The 21,244-nt window shown below is 42.4% G+C and overlaps 1 protein-coding gene across 2 annotated transcripts in view; it reads left to right on the top strand.

The window, feature by feature from the left end:
• Positions 1-21,244, top strand: part of ngly1 (N-glycanase 1) — a 31,879-nt gene that overhangs the window by 6,869 nt on the left and 3,766 nt on the right. For both annotated transcript variants that reach the window (XM_057827566.1, XM_057827565.1), the window contains exons 4-10: positions 161-323; positions 420-639; positions 6,850-6,971; positions 9,989-10,134; positions 12,406-12,516; positions 12,591-12,764; positions 12,864-13,049. In XM_057827566.1, the coding sequence (XP_057683549.1) occupies positions 161-323; positions 420-639; positions 6,850-6,971; positions 9,989-10,134; positions 12,406-12,516; positions 12,591-12,764; positions 12,864-13,049 (1,122 nt within the window). The remainder of the gene's footprint in view (positions 1-160; positions 324-419; positions 640-6,849; positions 6,972-9,988; positions 10,135-12,405; positions 12,517-12,590; positions 12,765-12,863; positions 13,050-21,244) is intronic.

Below are 21,244 nucleotides of genomic sequence, written 5' to 3'. Positions count from 1 at the left end.
TTTTACTGACATGAAGAACCAATTTAGAAAACTATTTGGTACATATTCTGCAATGTTTAATTCCACCCATAAACATATTTACAGATACGTTCCTCAGTTTAAATAAAGTCTGGGACATACATATTTTTGAAACAAGCATGTTGCATTATTTTTCCAACAGTCGAACAGCAAGGACTTCTTTGTGACTCTTCAGTCAAACTTCCAACGTGTTCTACTGTATGAGAACCCTGAGCTTCAGCAGAAAGCCAGAACCTGCATTCCTTACAAGCAACTGTCCTCTGCTGCTGAGCAGAAGCTGAAGTTGGCTAAGGAGGCTGTGACAGGTACAGAAATTGAAATTTCAAATCAGTCATTTATGCACACAAAGAACATATCATATACATGTATCTTTTTGTGATACCATTCTGGCATTTTTGTAGCTTGCAAACTAGGAAAAGAGGACTTCCTGGTGCTGGAGTTGCTAAGGTGGTTCAAAAATGAATTCTTCTCCTGGGTTGACTGTTTGCCCTGCAGCCAATGCAGTGGCCCGACACAGAATACTGGTTCACTCAGCCCTACCGTCAATGATCTACGCTGGGGTGCCACGCGAGTGGAGAACCACTACTGTGAAACCTGCCAGTTATCCACCAGATTCCCTCGGTTTGTTCTGTATTTGTCTACTACAGAGTAGTGCACAGTAATATATACAGTGTATATATAAATATATAATATATATATATATTAGGGGTGCAACGGTTCAGTTAGGCCATGGTTCGGTTTGAACCTCTGTTTTGGGATCACGGTTTCGGTTCGGTTTCGGTTTGCGTTTTGCATTTTTAAAAAAATATTATTATTTTTTTTTAAACTGCTTGTATTTAAAAAAAAAATGAAATAAACACTTAAAATGTAAACATTTTCAACTGTTAAAATGCCTCTTAGCTCTTTGGCTAGTGTAGTGACTGACTACTGAAATACACACACAGTAGTAAAAAAGTTACTTGGCAAAGTAACTGGTGATACCTTTCATGAAAAAAACAAACAAACCCAAAAATATAGTAACCTTTGCTATGTTTGGAGGTCATTTAATGTTGTGAATCAACCGTTAAAGTTGATAAAATTGCTCCCGTTTTTGTATTAGTTCCCTTCTGTCTACTTTCGACATGTGAAAATTTTAAAACTGTTTCATCCTTTAAAGATACACTCAAGTCAAGATATTGCCGATATAGAAGTATTTTAGATAAAAAGTTGCTTAGGTTCGTTCGGAAGGTTTAGTCCAACAGAGCCTTTCTGAGAAGTGTACTGCTCTAAAATGGCGGCTGTTTACTAACGCTACCGAGTCTGTCATTTCGCATGTAGTTCTATATGCATAAGATATCTAGGCGTAGATTGTATGCTGTCGGCTACAGTCATGAAATATTGGAGCCACCTAGCCTAAGCATTGCGTTTGCTACAGCGTCTCAACAATTTCAATTTAATTCAATTTTATTTGTATAGCCCTCAATCACAACAGAAGTCTCAAAGGGCTTTACAGAGGCAATATGATACACAATTAGAAATGAAGCAACAAAGATGAATAGATACAGTTCAAGTCCTGGGTATCCCCTATCCTTAAGACCCTCCATGCCGGCAAGGAAAAACTCCAAAAACTCCAGAGTCAATTGGGAGAAAAATGAGAAACCTTGGGGACTACCACAGTCAGGAGAGATCCACTCCCAGGACTGATAGACAGGAACCCCAGAACTGCTAATGGGAATTAGCAAGCGAAGTTATAGTCCGTAAAAATACAGTGGAGTGAAGGAGCAAGAAGAGGTCCCTCTAGTCAGATGAGACGGGGGTAGCAGCGAGGACGTCTATCCAGCCAGGGGTCCGGACAGTCAGGAGGCTGCAGCTGAAAAATAGCCCCTCCCCAGAGGGGAGGGGGGAAAGGGGACACCGGTTGACTAGTGATGAAGAGACTAGACAACTAGATATTAACATTGGAAAATAGAAATAAAGTAAGACAAGTGGTAGGTAGAGTAAGAAAAGGAGATAGAACTCAGCGGCTGTACTGCCCCCAGCATTATAGCTTCTAGTGCAGCTTAGACTAAACTGTGAGTCTACTCCGACTTCAACTAGCCTAACCATAAGCTTTGTCGAATAGGAACGTTTTTAATCTAATCTTAAATGTGCAGACTGTCTCGGCTTCTTTAATACTAGCTGGAAGCTGATTCCATAAAACAGGGGCTTGGTGGCTAAAGGCTCTAGCTCCGACAGTACTTTTATAAACCCTGCGAACTACCAGTAGACCTGCATTCTGAGATCGGAGTGTTCTGTTGGGGCGGTATGGAACCAGAGCATCGGTGAGATAAGATGGCCCCAACCCATTAATGGTCTTAAATGTAAGAAGGAGTATTTTAAATGTAATTCTAAACTCGACTGGAAGCCAGTGAAGTGCCTGGAGCACAGGGGTGATGTGCTCTCTTCTATTGGTTCCTGTTAAAAGTCTTGCTGCTGCGTTTTGGACTAGCTGAAGACCTTTTAGAGAGCTTTTAGGACAAGCTGCTAGTAGGGAGTTACAGTAATCCAATCTCGATGTAACGAACGCGTGAATTAATTTTTCTGCATCGCTTTTAGATAAAATATAACAAACACTCTTCCCTCTCAGTGTCTGACTTTTCTCGCGTCATTCAACCAACTCATTAACGAACATTGTCTCGTTGCAGAAACGGTAACCAAATCCGAACGGATGAAAAAAAAAAAAAACGTAATGCAGATTTTGAACGTAACGTACGGCGAACACATTTAAAAATCAGTGCTCACTTGTACAAATTACAACGAGACCATACAACTTGACAGGTATGAATTATAGTGGACCGTCACAGTTAGGTATTAACACTCTGTAGCACGGGACGTCCAACTATCAATGGTCAGGGCGAAACTATGTGCTTTAGTGAAATCCTCTTCGATGGCTTTGCGTGCCATTTCATAAATGTCGGGGATTACGTTGTTGGAGAAATATGTCCGCGAGGGAACAATGTAACGCGGGTCAAGCGTTGCAAATAAATTAACGAAATTCGCCGTGTGTTTTGACTGGTGTCATCTTCGGGGTTGTCCTGCCCTGAGAAAGTGACATCTGTGGGTGATGCTGGCTGAGGTGTCGGAGTCATGTTATAAAAGTGTTGCCATTAGCATGGGGAACAAGCGCTGAGAAATGCTTGCAATTTTATTTTATTTTATTTTTTCAGTATTTTCCCTCCCTCCACATTGTAGTCCACGGGGAAACCAAAATGTTGCCATACCGCAGATTTGAAAGAAGCCGGTGCTTCCTAAAATTCGGTCTCTCTACTCCTCCGCTCGCTATAGCTATTTGTTTTCTTTCTTGTTTCACTTTCACTTCGCTCGTAAGCGAGGGAGGGCGTTACACGGCTTCTATTACACAGGTGCTTGACAGCGATCCGACATTTACTTGCGGGGCGGGAATTTCTCCACAGCGGTGCTTCACGTCACACACAGGCACACAGAGCTCGACCAATTAATTCCACAAGCGTTCAGAATACATTAATTGCAAAACCGAAAAGGCGCTGTTCATAAAGGCGTATTGAACCGTACAGGGCGAACCGTACGCGGCTTTGAACCGCAAACCGTTGCACCGCTATTTTATATATACATATATAATGGTGGAAAACAATGAGGTGACTTGAAGTTCCGCTCTGAGACCCCCAATTTGGCCAACTTTCAAAACTGTCCGATATGCATGTTTGATACATCATTGGAAAGCTTAAAATCTCAATTTTCTGGGGGAAGAAAAATTTGGAACAGGAGAGCATTAAAAAAAAAAAAAAAATTAAACAGCAAAACCCTATCTGGAGGTGAGAGCACCCGAGAGCAGAATTCCAGACGCCATGACTTTAACGAGATATTATCGCGTACTTACCTTGTTTCGATCCAAAAACTCCATGTAGCATGTATCACTGGGTGTTAAGACACAGTTGTGAATGGCCACAGCTGGATTTTTGGGCGATTTTATGGGTGAAACATAGTCCTATAACAAGGGTCGCGATGCAGAAATCGCAGACATCAAGGAGTAGTCGAGATGTCCTTTTTCATATATTTTCCCTTTAAAATGTTTTTTTCAATTTTTCTTTGTTTGGATCTATTATTTATCATCTAACATATCGGAGAAAATGCGTCAGTAACAAAAAAATACAATTCAGTAATAGTTATGAGGTAGATATCCGTGACTTTTTTTACAGACGCCCTTTTTTTCATTGTGACGTAATTTGTTTAAAAGTTTAAAATATGCGAATGAATCATTTTTAAAGTTTTTTTTTTTTTTTTTTTTTTTTTCTGAAATATTAGACATCAATTAATGATTCTAAGCTAAAAGTGACAGACATTTTGAATAATAAATATAATTACCTTCGTTTTATGGCAGGGTTGAAACAAAAGCGGTTGCGCGACGTCTGTAAACGGGGGTTTTCAGGGTAAAACAGACAAATTAAAAATAGTTCGGGGGCTTAATGCACCATGAGTCTGCTATGGCCACATATAGACACATTGTTCTATCAAACACAACAGTTGTTTTGGCTTAAAATACAGCAGTTTCTTTTAGAGAGGAATGCAAGAGCAGAAACTGCTTTTTCAGTCTTGTCTGTGTTTTCCGCCATACAGTGGGGCAAATAAGTATTTAGTCAACCACCAATTGTGAAAGTTCTCCTACTTGAAAAGATTACAGAGGCCTGTAATTGTCAACATGGGTAAACCTCAACCATGAGAGACAGAATGTGGAAAAAAACAGAAAATCACATTGTTTGATTTTTAAAGAATTTATTTGCAAATCATGGTGGAAAATAAGTATTCGGTCAATACCAAAAGTTCATCTCAATACTTTGATATGTACCCTTTGTGTGCAATAACGGAGGACAAACGTTTTCTGTAACTCTTCACTTTTCCCTTGGTGTAAAGAAATCAACTGTGGGAGCATTTATTAGAAAATGGGAGACATACATGACCACTGATAATTTCCCTCGATCTGGGGCTCCATGCAAGATCTCACCCCGTGGCGTCAAAATGATAACAAGAACGGTGAGCAAAAATCCCAGAACCACACGGGGGAACCTAGTGAATGACCTACAGAGAGCTGGGACCACAATAACAAAGGCTACTATCAGTAACACAATGCGCCGGCAGGGACTCAAATCCTGCACTGCCGGACGTGTCCCCCTGCTGAACCCAGTACATGTCCAGGCCCGCCTGCGGTTCGCTAGAGAGCATTTGGATGATTCAGAAGAGGACTGGGAGAATGTGTTATGGTCAGATGAAACCAAAATAGAACTTTTTGGTAGAAACACAGGTTCTCGTGTTCGGAGGAGAAAGAATACTCAATTACATCCGAAGAACATCATACCCACCGCGAAGCATGGGGGTGGAAACATCATGCTTTGGGGCTGTTTTTCTGCAAAGCGACTAGGACGACTGATCTGTGTAAAGGAAAGAATGAATGGGGCCATGTATCGAGAGATTTTCAGTGAAAATCTCCTTCCATCAGCAAGGGCATTGAAGATCAGACGTGGCTGGGTCTTTCAGCATGACAATGATCCCAAACCCACAGCCAGGGCAACAAAGGAGTGGCTTCGTAAGAAGCATTTCAAGGTCCTGGAGTGGCCTAGCCAGTCTCCAGATCTTAACCCCATAGAAAATCTGTGGAGGGAGTTGAAAGCCCCTGTTGCCCAACGACAGCCCCAAAACATCACTGCTCTAGAGGAGATCTGCATGGAGGAATGGGCCAAAATACCAGCAACAATGTGTGAAAAGCTTTTGAAGTTACATAAAACGTTTGGCCTCCGTAATTGCCAACAAAGGGTACATAACAAAGTATTGAGATGAACTTTTGGTATTGACCAAATACTTATTTTCCATCATGATTTGCAAATAAATTCTTTAAAAATCAAACAATGTGATTTTCTGTTTTTTTCCCCCCACATTCTGTCTCTCGTGGTTGAGGTTTATACATGTTGACAATTACAGGCCTCGCTAATATTTTCAAGTAGGAGAACTTTCACAATTAGTGGTTGACTAAATACTTATTTACCCGACTGTACATATAACCCCTAATCCTATAATTCATTTTCCAATAATACAACGATAATCTTGCTTCCTAATATTTTTATTTATGGACTACATATCAGGGCAAACAGCTCTTATCATTTTGTTAATGTGCCTATCACAAGGTTACTACTGCAAAAAACAATATTCTATGGCGATTTTTAACCATGGAGATCATCAAGTTATCCAAGCTGTATAGAACTTGCTAGGCAAAATTCTAATGTGTCCACATTTCTTCCTGTGTTTAGATGATCTTGAACTGACAAACAGTAGACATCAGTGAGGTACGAGTGCTTTGTTACTGGGCATTTAAAAAATAAGAGCAACAGGGCAGCTGGATACCGCGTTCCCTCTAAAGCAACACATTAACCTTAGCAATAAACCTAGCCAAGCCAAAAAGAACAAGTTATGATGAAACATTGTGATGGGGGAAAAACACAATAAAAGTCAAATTAAAAAGAAAATTCTAAAATAAGCTTTTCCTAATGAGTTGCTAACCTTTGTCATTAAACCGAACCATCCAATAGCTTGTCATTTCCAAATACTGAGAGCACAATGGTAGTTTTTAAAGTGTAAAATAAACAATTAAAAAATAAAAATCAAGTGATTTACTTACAGAGACTCACATGGTTGCTGTGATAACATTCATGTTGTTCAGTCGCTCAATAAGTTGTCTTTAGATGTGAGCTGGAAGTCTTTTGCAGTCAGTCTTTAGTTGTTAGCCCAGCATAAGTTATTATCCATTTTCTGACATTTACCCGTTTTTCCCTTTGTATATAACACAAGGTACAACAACCCGGAGAAGCTTCTCACAACCAGAAAGGGACGATGTGGGGAGTGGGCCAACTGTTTTACCCTATGTTGCAGAGCTGTTGGCCTTGAGGCTAGGTACATCTGGGACAGCACAGGTATGGGTTTTAGACACATTCATCACCGTCCAAATGTTACTTGAGGGTTCGTACAGGGTCCTTGAAATCCCTGAAAATGCTTGGATTTTACTCGTCACATTGACTACAGTAGATTTGTGTCCGTGCGTGCGTAGTTGGTAGTTAAATCAAGCGAACATTGTGCATACAGAGTAGTATTTAAATGCATATATGTGCATATCAGTGGTAGATCAAATATTTACTTTTTTTAAGTTCAGATACAAGTGCAGAAAATGTAAGTACAAGTATCTAAGAAAGAATTTACTCATGTAAAAGTACAAAAAGTACTTGCTTTAAAATTTACTTTATACAGTCCCTGACGAAAGTTTTGTCGCTTATCCATTTTGTAGAAACAATTGCTAATAACCGTACTATTAATTATTCAATTGTTTTCAGAAATGGCTCATAAGAAAGCTAAGACCCTCCCAAATGATGTTGAATGTACATAAATATATTTGTTTCACTGAAAAAAGATTTATCATTTAATGAAAACATAAAGGTTAAATTTTGGCAAGACAAACGTTTTTTCGCCTACAGAAAGTAGTGTGAAAATTACAGTTACATAAGTTACATAACACAAGCGAATTAAGTAGTGGTGCTGTGAGATCCAAATTTAATATTTTGTATGACTTCCATGGGCTTGAAGGGCTGCATCCAAGCGGTTCGGCAAGGATTCATACAATTTATTGATGAAGTCATCAGGAACATAAAAGAAAGCAGTCTTGCATGTCTCCCAGAGTTCATCAACATTATTGGGTCTCGTCTTCCATGGTTCCTCTTTCATCCTACCCCAGACATGCTCAATGATGTTCATGTCTGGTGACTGGGCTGGCCAGTCCTGGAGGAGCTTGATCTTCTTTGCCTTGAACTTTGAGGTAGAGATTGAAGTATGCGACGGAGCACCATCCTGCTGCAGAATCGGTCCCTTTTTATCGTTAGGAATGTAAGAGGCAGCTAAGATTTTTTGATATTTCAGACTATTTATGTTGCCTTCCAGCCTTCAGATCTCTCGGGGTGCAGACAATTTAAAAACCGTGTGGCATGTGCCCAAAGGCCCAAAGCCTGTCAAAAGGATGGACGCTGGAAAAGTGGCAAAAGGTGGATTTTTCAGATGAATCTTCCATTGAATTACACCACAGTCGCTGCAAATATTGCAGGAGACCTACTGGAGCTCGCTTGGATCCGAGATTAACTCAGAAAACTGAAGTTTGGTGGTGGCAAAATCATGGTCTGGGGTTACATCCAGTATGGAGGTGTACGAGAGATCTGCAGGGTGGAAGGCAACATAAATAGTCTGAAAGATCAACAAATCTGCCTCTTACATTCCTAACCATAAAAAGGGACAAATTCTGCAGCAGGATGGTGCTCCATCGCATACTTAAATCTTTACCTCAAAGTTCCTCAAGGCAAAGAAGATCAAGATCCTCCAGGACTGGCCAGCCCAGTCACCAGACATGAACAGGATGAAAGAGGAAGCATGGAAGACGAAACCCAAGAATGTTGATGAACTCTGGGAGGCATGCAAGACTGCTTTCTTTGATGTTCCTGATGACTTAATAAATTGATGAATCCTTAACCGCATGGATGCAGCCAATGGAAGTCATACAAAATATTAAATTTGGATCTCACAGCACCACTACTTAATTTGTTTTATGTTATGTAACATACTTTTGTATTTGAAGTACATTTTTTGTTCAATTTTCACACTACTTTCTGTAGGCGACAAAACTTTTGTCTTGCCAAAATTTGACCTTTATGTCTTTATTAAATGATAAATCTTTTTTCAGTGAAACATATTTTTGTATATTCAACATTATTTGCGAGGGTCTTGGCTTTCATATGAGCCATTTATGAAACCAATTGAATAATTAAAAGTCAGGTTATTAGCAATTGTTTCTCCAAAATGGATAAGCGACAAGACTTTTGTCAGGGACTGTCAGTAAAAAAAAATAATTTTCTCCCGATGCAAAAATGTAATGCATGTATGTATGTATGTACTGTGTATATATATATATATATATATATACACAGTGAGGAGCGGAAGTACTAGCACCCCTTGTGATTTTGCAATTCACCCACCTAGAAAATAGGTAGAGGTCTGAAATTTCAATCGTAGATGCATTTCCACTCATAGACATAATCTAAAAAAAATCTAGAAAACACAGTGTATGCTTTTTTTAAATACATTATTTTGTCATTTACTGGGGTTCATTAGTATTTGCACCCCTGAGAATCAGCAATAATTATGACATTCAAAGAGTTGTCAGTCTTCCCCATTAGTAAACACCCACCAACTACCCGTTTCAGCCCGTTATTGTCACCTGTGCACCTCACAGTCAGTCATAATCTAACTGCTACCATGGGCAAGACCAGAGAGCTTTCAAAAGAGACCAGAGAAAAAATTGTTCCAAAGCTGGAAAAGGCTATTGGACAATTGGAAAGATGCTTGGTTAGAGTAAATGTTAGAAAATGGAAAAGGCTAAACATGACTGATAATCTACTTTGGACTGGGGCTCAAAGTACAATATCTCTTTGTGGGGCATCACTCATGATGAGAAAAGTGAGGGCTTAGCCTCGAACTACAAGGCAGGAGCTGGTCAATGACCTGAAGAGAGCTGGATGCACAGTTTCAACGACTACTGTCATTACAACGTTACGGTGCAAATGTTTAAAATCATGCATTGCTCAGAAGGTTCCCCTGTTGAAGCCAGTACATATGAAGGTCCATCTGAAGTTTGCCAGGCACCATCTGAATGATGCAGAGGGGGCATGGGAGAAAGTCATGTGGTCAGATGAGACCAAAGTAGAACTTTTTTGGTGCAAACTTTACTCGTCGTGTGTGGAGGAAAAAGAAATATGAGTACAATCCATACAATGATGTACGTAGATACCAAACATCACAGCAAAGCTTCCATTGCGACAATAAAAGTATTTTGTGTATTTCTGTCGGTAGAAACATTTGTATTTTTTGGGCTAAGCGTTGTCTTGTCATTTTTCAGATCATGTATGGACAGAGATATACTCCGTTTCTCAGCGCCGCTGGCTGCACTGTGACTCATGCGAGAATGTATGTGATAAACCTTTACTGTACGAGCTTGGCTGGGGGAAGGAACTTTCCTATATTATGGCCTTCTCACGGGACCAGGTATGTTGCACCATTGGCATCATGTATGCACATTCATTTACTTTGATATTATGAATAGAATATTTTATAACGTGAAAAACTGTAGTACCTCAACATACGATCCTTTCGACATCTGACGTAAAATCTGACTTATTTGTCTCGACATATGACGATGTGCTCGAAATATGACAATTTATGACAGCGCTGCAATGTCATAGTTTTCTCGCAAGACAGCAGCACGGCAGATTTTCTTGTGAGAGAAATCAACATGGATCCCAAGAAGGTTAGTGCAGGTGGGGAAAAAAGAAGCTTTCCATTGGAATCAAGAAGGAAATAATTAGGGATGTCCTGATCCGATCACGTGATTGGAAATCGGGCCGATCGCGCCATCTCTCGCTATCCGTTCTCCCATTCTTCCTACTCTCTTCCCTCTGCGTCACAGCCCCCCAGTCCGTTTGTCTCTTAAGGGGGGCGCGCTTAGTTATGGGCGTTCCAATTCACATTGAATAGGTTGCTATGAACCTTTCACACAAGGCTACCGCTAGTTTGAAACGGCTATACTGCTCCCCTTGTGTGTAAGCGGACACAAGTTCGCAGCAAGTCAAACTCCATTCAAAAATGAATGCGGGAGTCAGGAAGCAGCATCCAAGCTCCAGGTGCTTTTATTTAGCTGCACTGTCACATCCAAAAATGAACCCAGGTGAAACTAAAAGAAATAGAATGTACAGAACGAAAATGATTGACAGGTCTGACTATCAATATGCTATATATGTCATATATATATGAAGCCAATTCCTATACAATGCCTCTCAATATTCTAATATTCAAATGAAGCATGCAGCAGCTGCCAAAGTTTACAAAGTGGTCAAAACGCTCCAAATATGACACATAAATCGCTAAATAACTATATGTGAAAAATGTTGTACTTACAGACGATGCCTTCGAAGGCGCAAACAACACGACAAGTTTAGAATAGCGTGAGCACAATAAACAATGCTGCCCAGCTCTCGTCAAACGGCGGACTGACGAAACGACTACAAAAATGGCCGCCGCGGTACTTCCTTCCTGTCGGACGGCTGTCAAAATAAAAGCAGGAACGAAAAATGCACATTGCAAAATGAAGGGCAGAACAACGGCCTTTAAAAAAAAACCTCATTTGCAAGGTGTGGCAGCCTTTATTTTGGTGTGGCGTTGCGCCACAATCTTATATAAGTAGGGGGAACCCTGTAGTTTAATTTTTACAGCGTTTCAAAGACGCCACGTGCTTGAACAGGCCATGAGACTTTTGATTGCAAGCTTTTATGTGGCAATGTGACTGTATTGTTAAGTCTGATTGCTATAATAGTCATGTGATTTCCATTGCGACGTCTCATTGGTGAAACTGGTAGAGTCACTGTCGGATCCTCTGGCAAAACTAGTCAAAGCTAATATGTAGAGTGAGGAGGAAAAAAAACTCTAGCCCAGCGTAGCAGAGTAACAGCGTTACTAACCCTTCACATATCTACTGAAGTAAAAAGTATGGCGTGGTAAAACTTCCCAAGAAGTACATGTTACTCAAGTAAATGTAATGTGTTACTACCCATCTCTGATAATAATAATTTTAATCTGTCAGTGTAAATACGAGGTTAGTTTTCTAAATATGCTCTGCAATTGAATGCAGAATTGTCGTAGCCCGGTACACCAGACTCACCGCTGTTCCAGCTATTGAGTCTGGCGACCGTTGAGCTGATCAAATTTCCAGGGCAGAGCACACCACAGCAGACAGACAGCGGAGCGGACCAATCAGCGACGGGCGGACGTGATGTTGGTAAATCGACAAGAAACTAGCGCGAGCAGAGAACGGAAATGTTTATTCAACATGGCTAGCTCGATACAGACTGTTGTCATTGACTTGTGTCGATGTTTTTTTGGTAATTTAAAACTGATTTAACCGCGGATTGGAACATATTCTCGGCTCTCCCGTTCAAAATCTGTGATGTTTGCGGAGACGACTTCCAAAGCGCAAGAGTGACATTGCTCGGTAAGAAGACGTTACGCAAATAGTCGAATCTGATTGGACGGATGATTTTGTTCTTGCTCGAGAGGCCGTTAATGGGCTGGCTCCCAGACTATTCTCACAGTGTTTGAAAAATACAGGGAGAACAGTCTGGCCGTGCCAGGCAACAATTGTCCAGGCTGTAGAAGAAGTAAGATGTTAGTTTACTGCCGCTTGCTTTTTCATGTGCCCCTGATGATAAATGGAAAAAGATCTCAGAACTCTCACTAAAGTGAATGTTTTGGTGTGTTTTGCAGGTGGTTGATGTGACATGGAGGTATTCCTGCAAACATCAAGAGGTTATGTCAAGAAGAACAAGTGTTCATGAGACTTTGCTGCTGCATGCCATTATTGGACTCAATGCTTTGGTATGATTTTACCTTTTCCCTGTAAAACTTGATGCTGTGTTGATCGTAATGTAAAATCTGGCTTCATACCTCAGAGACAACGCTCCCTGAGTGTCGAAAGGAAAGGCGAACTGAACAAAAGGCTACTAATCGAACTTGTTGAGTTCATTTCTCCCAAAAAACCCAAAGAAGGCGAGCTGGGAGGACGCATCTCTGGGTCTCTGGATTGGAAGATAGCAAGAGGAGAGGCCGGAGGTTCAAATTCACAGGTTACTATGCGGGTGCTGTATATGTTGGTAGTATTATATAGTGTGAATTAGTGAATTAACCCTTATTTTAAAAATTCTCTTATTTGTCTGTGATCTCAGGGCGCAGGCTACGTGTTCACGCCCACTGATAAAGAGAGGCGGGACAAGTTCATGCACGTGTTGTACAATGCCACTAAAGATCAATACTGTCGAATCTCCAATGACTTTAAGGTCATCCCCTCTTGGGATCGATGTGTGTGGAGGAAGGAATCTGTCTTTAGGAAGGTGGAAAATGACTGGGAGATGGTACGATTACTGCTTCGGGATCAAAAAATATACATATACAGTTGGGCTGCAGCTATCGAATATTTTAGTAATCGAGCATTCTACTAAAAATTCCATTGATTAATCGAGTAATCTGATAAAACTTTTTTTTTTTTTTTTTTTTTAGGGAAAGAGCATAGAAATGAGAAAACAAGACATTTCACCAAATATTGAACCATTTTTAGACAATCAATGTCTTTTAGATGTACACTGTTGAAAACAGCCAACAGTTACATGTCAAATGTGTCAAGAAAAAAACATCTAATTCACTGCTTTCACTCAGGAAAAATTATATTACAGGCAGGGGGTCTCGACAGATCAGACCCAGGTGGCCTTTCTTCTGGGACATGTCCAAACTAGAACTTTGTAACCTTTTTCCTTTCTGACATTCCATATATATTTTGGGACATTCTTCTTTTAATCACGCCTTATATTAAATCATTACATTATACTAGCATTATATACAGTGCTGGCCAAAAGTATTGGCACCCCTGCAATTCTGTCAGATAATGCTCAATTTCTCCCAGAAAATGATTGCAATTAGAAATGCTTTGATAGTAATATCTTCATTTATTTTGCTTGCAATGAAAAAACACAAATGAAAATGAAGGGGGGAAAAAAGGTATCGGCACCCTCAGCCTAATACTTGGTAGCACAACCTGTAGACAAAATAACATTGAACAACCGCTTCCGGTATCCATCAATGAGTTTCTTACAATGCTCTGCTGGAATTTTAGAAAATTTGTCTTTGGCCAACTGCTCCAGGTCTCTGAGATTTGAAGGGTGGCTTCCCCAAACTGCCATTTTCAGATCTCTCCAGAGGTGTTCTATGGTATTCAGGTCTGGACTCATTGCTGGCCACTTTAGAAGTCTCCAGTGCTTTATCTCCAACCATTTTCTAGTGCTTTTTGAAGTGTGTTTTGGGTGATTTTCCTGCTGGAAGACCCATGACCTCTGAGGGAGACACAGCTTTCTCACACTGGGCCCTACATTATGCTGCAAAATTTGTTGGTAGTCTTCAGGCTTCATAATGCCATACACACGGTCCAGTAGTAAGCAGTCCAGTGCCAGAGGTAGCAAAGCAACCCCAAAATATCAGGGAACCACTGCCATGTTTGACTGTGGGGACCGTGTTCTTTTCTTTGAAGGCCTCATTTCCCCTGTAAACTCTATGTTGATGCCTTTTCCCAAAAAGCCCTGCTTTTGTCTCATCTGACCAGAGAACATTCTTCCAAAACAATTTTGGCTTTCTCAGGTAAGTTTTGGCAAACTCCAGCCTGACTTTTTTATGTCTCTGGGGCAGAAGTGGGGTCTTCCTAGGTATCCTATCCTATAGTCCCATTTCATTCAGACGCCGACTGATAGTACTGGTTGACACAGTTCTACCCTCGGACTGCAGGACAGCTTGAGCTTGTTTGGATGTTAGTCGAGGTTCTTTATCCACCATCCGCACATTCTTTCGTTGAAATCTCTCTTCAATTATTCTTTTCCGTCCACATCTAGGGAGGTTAGCCACAGTGCCGTGGGCTTTACACTTATTGATGACACTGCTCACGGTAGACACAGAAACATTCAGGTCTTCAGAGAGGGAATTGTAGCCTTGAGATGGCCAATGCTTCCTCACAATTTTTCTTCTCAAGTCCTCAGACAGTTCTTTGGTCTTCTGTCTTTTCTCCATGCTCAATGTGGTGCACACAAGGACACAGGACAGAGGTTGAGTCAACTTTAATCCATTTTAACTGGCTGCAAGTGTAGTTATTGCCACCACCTGTTATGTGCCACAGGTAAGTAACAGGTACTGTTAATTACACAAATTAGAGAAGCATCACATGATTTTTCAAAGGGTGCCAATACTTTTGTCTGGCCCATTTTTGGAGTTTTGTGTAAAATGATAATGATTAATTCCCCCCCCCCCCATTCTCTTTTGTGTTTTTTCATTGCAAGCAAAATCAATGAAGACATTACTACCAAAGCATTTGTTATAGCAATCATTTTCTGGGAGAAATTGAGCATTATCTGACAGAATTGCAGGGGTGGCAATACTTTTGACCAGCAGAGAATACATGTATATATAATATATATAGATCATATTTCTTACCTAAAAATGTGGTGAATAAATTCGTTCTAAAGTAGCTTTCGTATCGTGATTTTTTTTCTTTGTTTTAAATATAAATCCCCTAATCTGTTACAAAACACATTAAATTTGCTGTCATGTCATGTGATTGCAAGTTTTCATTTGTTGTAATGTTTTGTCGCTATCTAGTGGTGCTTAAATGCAACTTGTTTGTTAGGGTCATTCTCCAGACGACTTAAACTCATAGCAAACAAAGAGTGCTAAAAGACAAGCTAACTTAGGCATCCATTGCTTGCTATTTCATCTCACTGTTTGTGCCTTTTACTTGATAAAGCACAGGTGTCAAACCGATTCCAGAAAGGGGCTAGTGGGTGCTGGATTTTGTTCCAACCGATAACGCGCAGAGAGTTTAACCAATGAACTTCCTGCTGAAACAAGCAGCACCTGACAAAGTTTAACTGATTACACATGTAAAAGATCTAATTGGTGAAAAGGTGTCCTCTTCATTGGTTGGAAAGCAAACCTGCACCCACTAGGCCCTTTCTGGAATCGGTTTGACACCTGTGTGATAAAGCATGGCTTATAAGTTACATTTTTTTTCATATACATGAACAGTATGTAGCGCATGGTGTGATATTTCGTTTGTTTACATTTATGGTCAAACATAATTGTGGTTAGAACTACATTACCCAGTGTGAGATGTGATTATCCATTGGGGCCACGGGACATTATATGTAAGGAACTGTACACACACTACACTGTGCAACTGGTAGAGTGAAAATGAAATTTTTCCTTAAAAATTTGAGCAGGATTTTCACGCCTCGTCTGCTTATTAGAATAATAAAATGGACAACACCGTAGTTACATTATGGCACTTGCGAGTGGGAATGATCTATTATAGTACATATTATCCATCTTTAAATGAATTATATTATGTACTTTGAAGCAAATAAGAATTATTTTTATATCGATTAATTGGGCAATTAAACGATTCATCCATCCATCCATCCATCCACCCTTTATCTTCCGCTTAGTCCGGGGTCAGGTTGCGGGGGCAGCAGCTTTAGCAGGGAAGCCCAGACTTCCCTCTCCCCAGCCACTTCAGCCAGCTCCTCCGGCGGGATTCCAAGGCGTTCCCAGGCCAGCCGAGCGAAATTGTCTCTCCAGCGTGTCCTGGGTCGACCCCGGGGCCTCCTGCCGGTGGGACATGGACACCTCTCCAGGGAGGCGTCCAGGAGGCATCCGAACCAGATGCCCGAGCCACCTCAACTGGCTCCTCTCAACGTGGAGGAGTAGTGGCTCGACACCAAGCCCCTCCCGGATGACCGAGCTTCTCACCCTATCTCTAAGGGAGAGCCTGGACACCCTGCGGAGGAAACTCATTTCGGCTGCTTGTATCCGGGATCTTGTTCTTTCGGTCAAGACCCACAGCTCGTGACCATAGGTGAGGGTAGGAACGTAGATCGACTGGTAAATCGAGAGCTTCGCCTTTTGGCTCAGCTCCTTCTTCACCACAACGGACCGGTGCAGAGTCCGCATCACTGCAGACGCTTCACCGATCCGCCTGTCAATCTCCCGCTCCCTCCTACCCTCACTCATGAACAAGACCCCAAGATACTTGAACTCCTCCACTTGGGGCAGGATCTCATCCCCTACCAGGAGAGGGCATGCCACCCTTTTCCGGCTGAGGACCATGGTCTCGGATTTGGAGGTGCTGATCTTCATCCCAACCGCTTCACACTCGGCTGCGAACCGCCCCAGTGAGAGTTGGCGGTCATGGCTTGATGAAGCCAACAGCACCACATCATCTGCAAAAAGCAGAGATGCAATGCTGAGGCCACCAAACCGGACACCCTCAACGCTTCGGCTGCGCCTAGAAATTCTGTCCATAAAAATTATGAACAGAATCGGTGACAAAGGGCAGCCTTGGCGGAGTCCAATCCTCACTGGGAACGAATTCGACTTACTGCCGGCAATGCGGGCCAGACTGTGACACTGGTCGTACAGGGACCGAACAGCCCTTACCAAGGGGCTCGGTATCCCATACTCCCGGAGCACCCTCCGCAGGACTCCCCTAGGCACACGGTCGAACGCCTTCTCCAAATCCACAAAACACATGTAGACTGGTTGGGCTAACTCCCATGCACCCTCGGGGACCCTGCTGAGGGTGTAGAGCTGGTACACTGTTCCACGGCCTAGACCAAAACCACACTGCTCCTCCTGAATCCGAGATTCGACTTCCCGACGGACTCTCCTCTCCAGCACCCCTGAATAGACTTTACCGGGGAGGCTGAGGAGTGTGATTCCTCTATAATTGGAGGGGACCACCACCCCGGTCTGCCAATCCAGAGGCACTGTCCCTGATGTCCACGCGATGTTGTAGAGGCCTGTAAGCCATGACAGCCCTACAACATCCAGAGCCTTTGGGAACTCCGGGTGGATCTCATCTACCCCCAGGGCCTTGCCACCGAGAAGCTTATCAACCGCCTCAGTGACTTCAACCCCAGAGATCAAAGAGCCCACCTCAGAGTCCCCAGACTCTGCTTCCTCAAAGGAAGGCGTGTCGGTGGAATTGAGGAGGGCTTCGAAGTATTCTTCCCACCGACTCATGACGTCCCGAGTCGAGGTCAGCAGTACACCATCTTCACTATACACAGTGTTAATGGTGCACTGCTTTCCTCTCCTCAGACGCCGGATGGTGGACCAGAATTTCCTCGAAGCCGTCCGGAAGTCGTTTTCCATGGCCTCGCCGAACTCCTCCCATGTTCGAGTTTTTGCCTCGGCGACCGCCGAAGCCGCAGTCCGCTTGGCCAGCCGGTACCTGTCAGCTTCCTCCGGAGTCCCACAGGCCAAAAAGGCCCAATAGGCCTCCTTCTTCAGCTTGACGGCATCCCTTCCCGCTGGTGTCCACCAGCGGGTTCGGGGATTGCCACCACGACAGGCACCAACCACCTTACGGCCACAGCTCCGATTGGCCGCCTCAACAATGGAGGTGCGGAACATGGCCCACTCGGACTCAATGTCCCCCATCTCCCCTGGGACAAGGGAGAAGTTCTGCCTGAGGTGGGTGTTGAAACTCTTTCTGACAGGGGATTCTGCCAGGCGTTCCCAGCAGACCCTCACAATACGTTTGGGCCTGCCAGGTCTGGCCAGCAACTTCCCCCGCCATCGGAGCCAACACACCACCAGGTGGTGATCAGTTGACAGCTCCGCCCCTTTCTTCTCTCCCCTCTTCTCGCCCCTCTCTCCTCCGTGAGTCATCACCTTATCGTGGTGGAGGGGTTTGCGTGTCCCAATGATCCTAGGAGCTATGTTGTCTGGGGCTTTGAGCCCCTGGCAGGGTCACCCATGGCAAACAGGTCCTAGGTGAGGGGCCAGACTAAGCATGGCTCAAAATGACCCCTTATGATGAGAAAAATAAATGAACTCCAGTTTCCCTTGCCCGGAAGCGGGTTACCGGGGCCCCCCTCTGGAGCCAGGACTGGAGGTGGGGCTCGAAAGCAAGCGTCTGGTGGCCGGGCCTGTCCCCATGGGGCCCGGCCGGGCACAGCCCGAAAAGGCAACATGGATTCCCCTTCCCATGGGCTCACCACCTGTGGGAGGGGCCAAAGGGGTCGGGTGCGCAGAGAGTTGGGCGGCAGCCAAAGGCGGGGGCCTTGGCGGTCCAACCCCCAGCTGCAGAAGCTAACTCTTGGGACATGGAATGTCACCTCTCTGGCAGGGAAGGAGCCTGAGCTGATGGGTGAGGCAGAGAAGTTCTGACTAGATATAGTCGGACTCTCCTCCACACACAGCTTGGGTTCTGGTACCAATCCTCTTGAGAGGGGTTGGACTCTCTTCCACTCTGGAGCTGCCCACGGTGAGAGGCGCTGAGCAGGTGTGGGCATACTTATTGCCCCCCGGCTTGGTGCCTGTACGTTGGAGTTTACCCCGGTAGACGAGAGGGTAGCTTCCCTCAGCCTTCGGCTGGGGGGACGGGTTCTGACTGTTGTTTGCGCTTATGCACCAAACAGCAGCTCAGAATACCCACCCTTTTTGGAGTCCTTGGAGGGTGTGCTGGAGAGCGCCCCCTCTGGGAACTCCCTCGTTCTACTGGGGGACTTCAACGCTCACGTGGGCAATGACAGTGAGACCTGGAGGGGCGTGATTGGGAGGAACGATTAATTAAACGATTCATTAGATATCTCTTTTTTTCAATTACCGTCACAATTTAACTTGAAGTTGTTTTTAGGCATGTTGTAAGTTACAATGAAGACAACATGGATGACTATTTCCTTCCCCCAATTTTTTTTTTTTTTTTTACAGCTTCCTGACTTACCGTTATTTTCGGACGATAAGGCGCACCTGACTATAAGCCGCCACCCACCAATGCCGTTTTTGTTTGTAGATAAGCCGCACTGGTGGTTAAGCCTAAGCTGTCCTGACTGTATTATGGAATATTTACAATAAAAGATACTAACCGGTAACACTTTATTTGACAGCGGCATCATAAGACTCATAAAACCAAATGAACCATCATGAACCAATTGGCTGCAAAGCTTCACTGCTTGAAGAAGCTTCATTTTGCCTTGGGGGAGACGGTCAACCTCCTAGCATGCATTGCAGCGCTACAGATGTAAAAAAACAATCAAATTTCATGTTCTGTGCAAATTATTTCTTCAGTTACTGTTCCAATTGTTTTAATTGCTAGTTATGGTATTTTGGCAACACAATTTACAGTGGCGCTATAAGACCATGATAATTATGTCATGAAACTGCCATGAGCATTAATTAATGCTTATGACCGATGTCAGTTTGTGTCATCCAGCAAATGGATGTAAAAGATCAAAGCTGGACATCCAATGTATTTAGTGACATAATTTGGCAGATGACACTTAACAACATCTGTCATATGCATTCATTAATGCCCATGATAGTGTCATTTCATAATTATGATGGTCTTATGGCAGTTTTATGACACCATTGTCAAATAAAGTTTTACCTATTAACACAAATACTGTAAATCAACAAAAACACTACACTGGATTATAAGTTGCAGGTTTCAAAATGAGGGAAAAAAGTAGCGACTTAAAATCTGAAAATTACAGTAACTACTTTTTTTAAGTACATAAAACTTTTTTAAATAAAGGTTCTGAATATAAAACAAAAATTTCTCAGTACACAAATCAGGCAAAATTCCTGCTCATTCAAATTAAAAAAAACTTGCTGATTGACATCTTTTGTTTTGGACAAAGCGCTAATATAAATTGTTTTAATGACTCTTTTATTTTCTTTAAACAAACTAACCAACAAAATTGAATGGGGAGGAGGCAGACCAGAATGAAAAGGTTTTCTTGATCAGTTGTTCATAAATACAATCCAAATCCAATTTCAAAGCACACACTCTTGTATGACAATATACAGTTTGAATGGGAGTTGTGTGTTGAAAGGAGATTAAGCTGATATATGAATGCGTTTATGTGTGTTGTTTCTTTATAAAAAGAAATGCGACAACTTTACTATCTAACAATTACTCAAGTACTAATATGCTTCCCCAAAACACAATACACACGGACACTTAAGACACTGATTAGCATAATCACTAACTAGCTTAGCGCTCCGTGTTAAGTACAACAAAGAATACAAACAATACAATTGGCTTCATTTACTCACCTCTGACGCAGGCACATTGGTTCTAACAACACAAAAGACAAAAAACTCGACACTTCGTAAAGTTGATTCAGCAGCCCAAACAGCAGCAGTTGCAGCAGTGAACTCTCTCTCTTGCTCTAATCACTGACACGTGCAGCCTCACAATACACACAAACAATGACCCAAACAGAAACTACTCATAGCTGCAGGAAAAATCGATGATCAAATTCGTTGGCAATTTATTAATCGATGAGTTGTTGCAGCCTTAGAAAAAAGCTTGAATTCTTCGTGTACAGAAGCTTTCGTATCTCGAGGTGCAACTGTAAATAAGTCCTGCAGATTTGTCGGCGACCACAAGAGCTTTACAAAGACGCAGCTGATATTAAAATTTTAAATAGACAATTTATTTTAAATGTTTATCTTATCTCTTTTGTATTTATAGTCATTTATATTTTCACTTTTATTTGTTTTA

This window comes from Corythoichthys intestinalis, chromosome 22, assembly GCF_030265065.1.
Source record: "Corythoichthys intestinalis isolate RoL2023-P3 chromosome 22, ASM3026506v1, whole genome shotgun sequence".
NCBI lineage: Eukaryota > Metazoa > Chordata > Actinopteri > Syngnathiformes > Syngnathidae > Corythoichthys > Corythoichthys intestinalis.
This window is presented reverse-complemented; position numbering and strand designations above follow the sequence as displayed.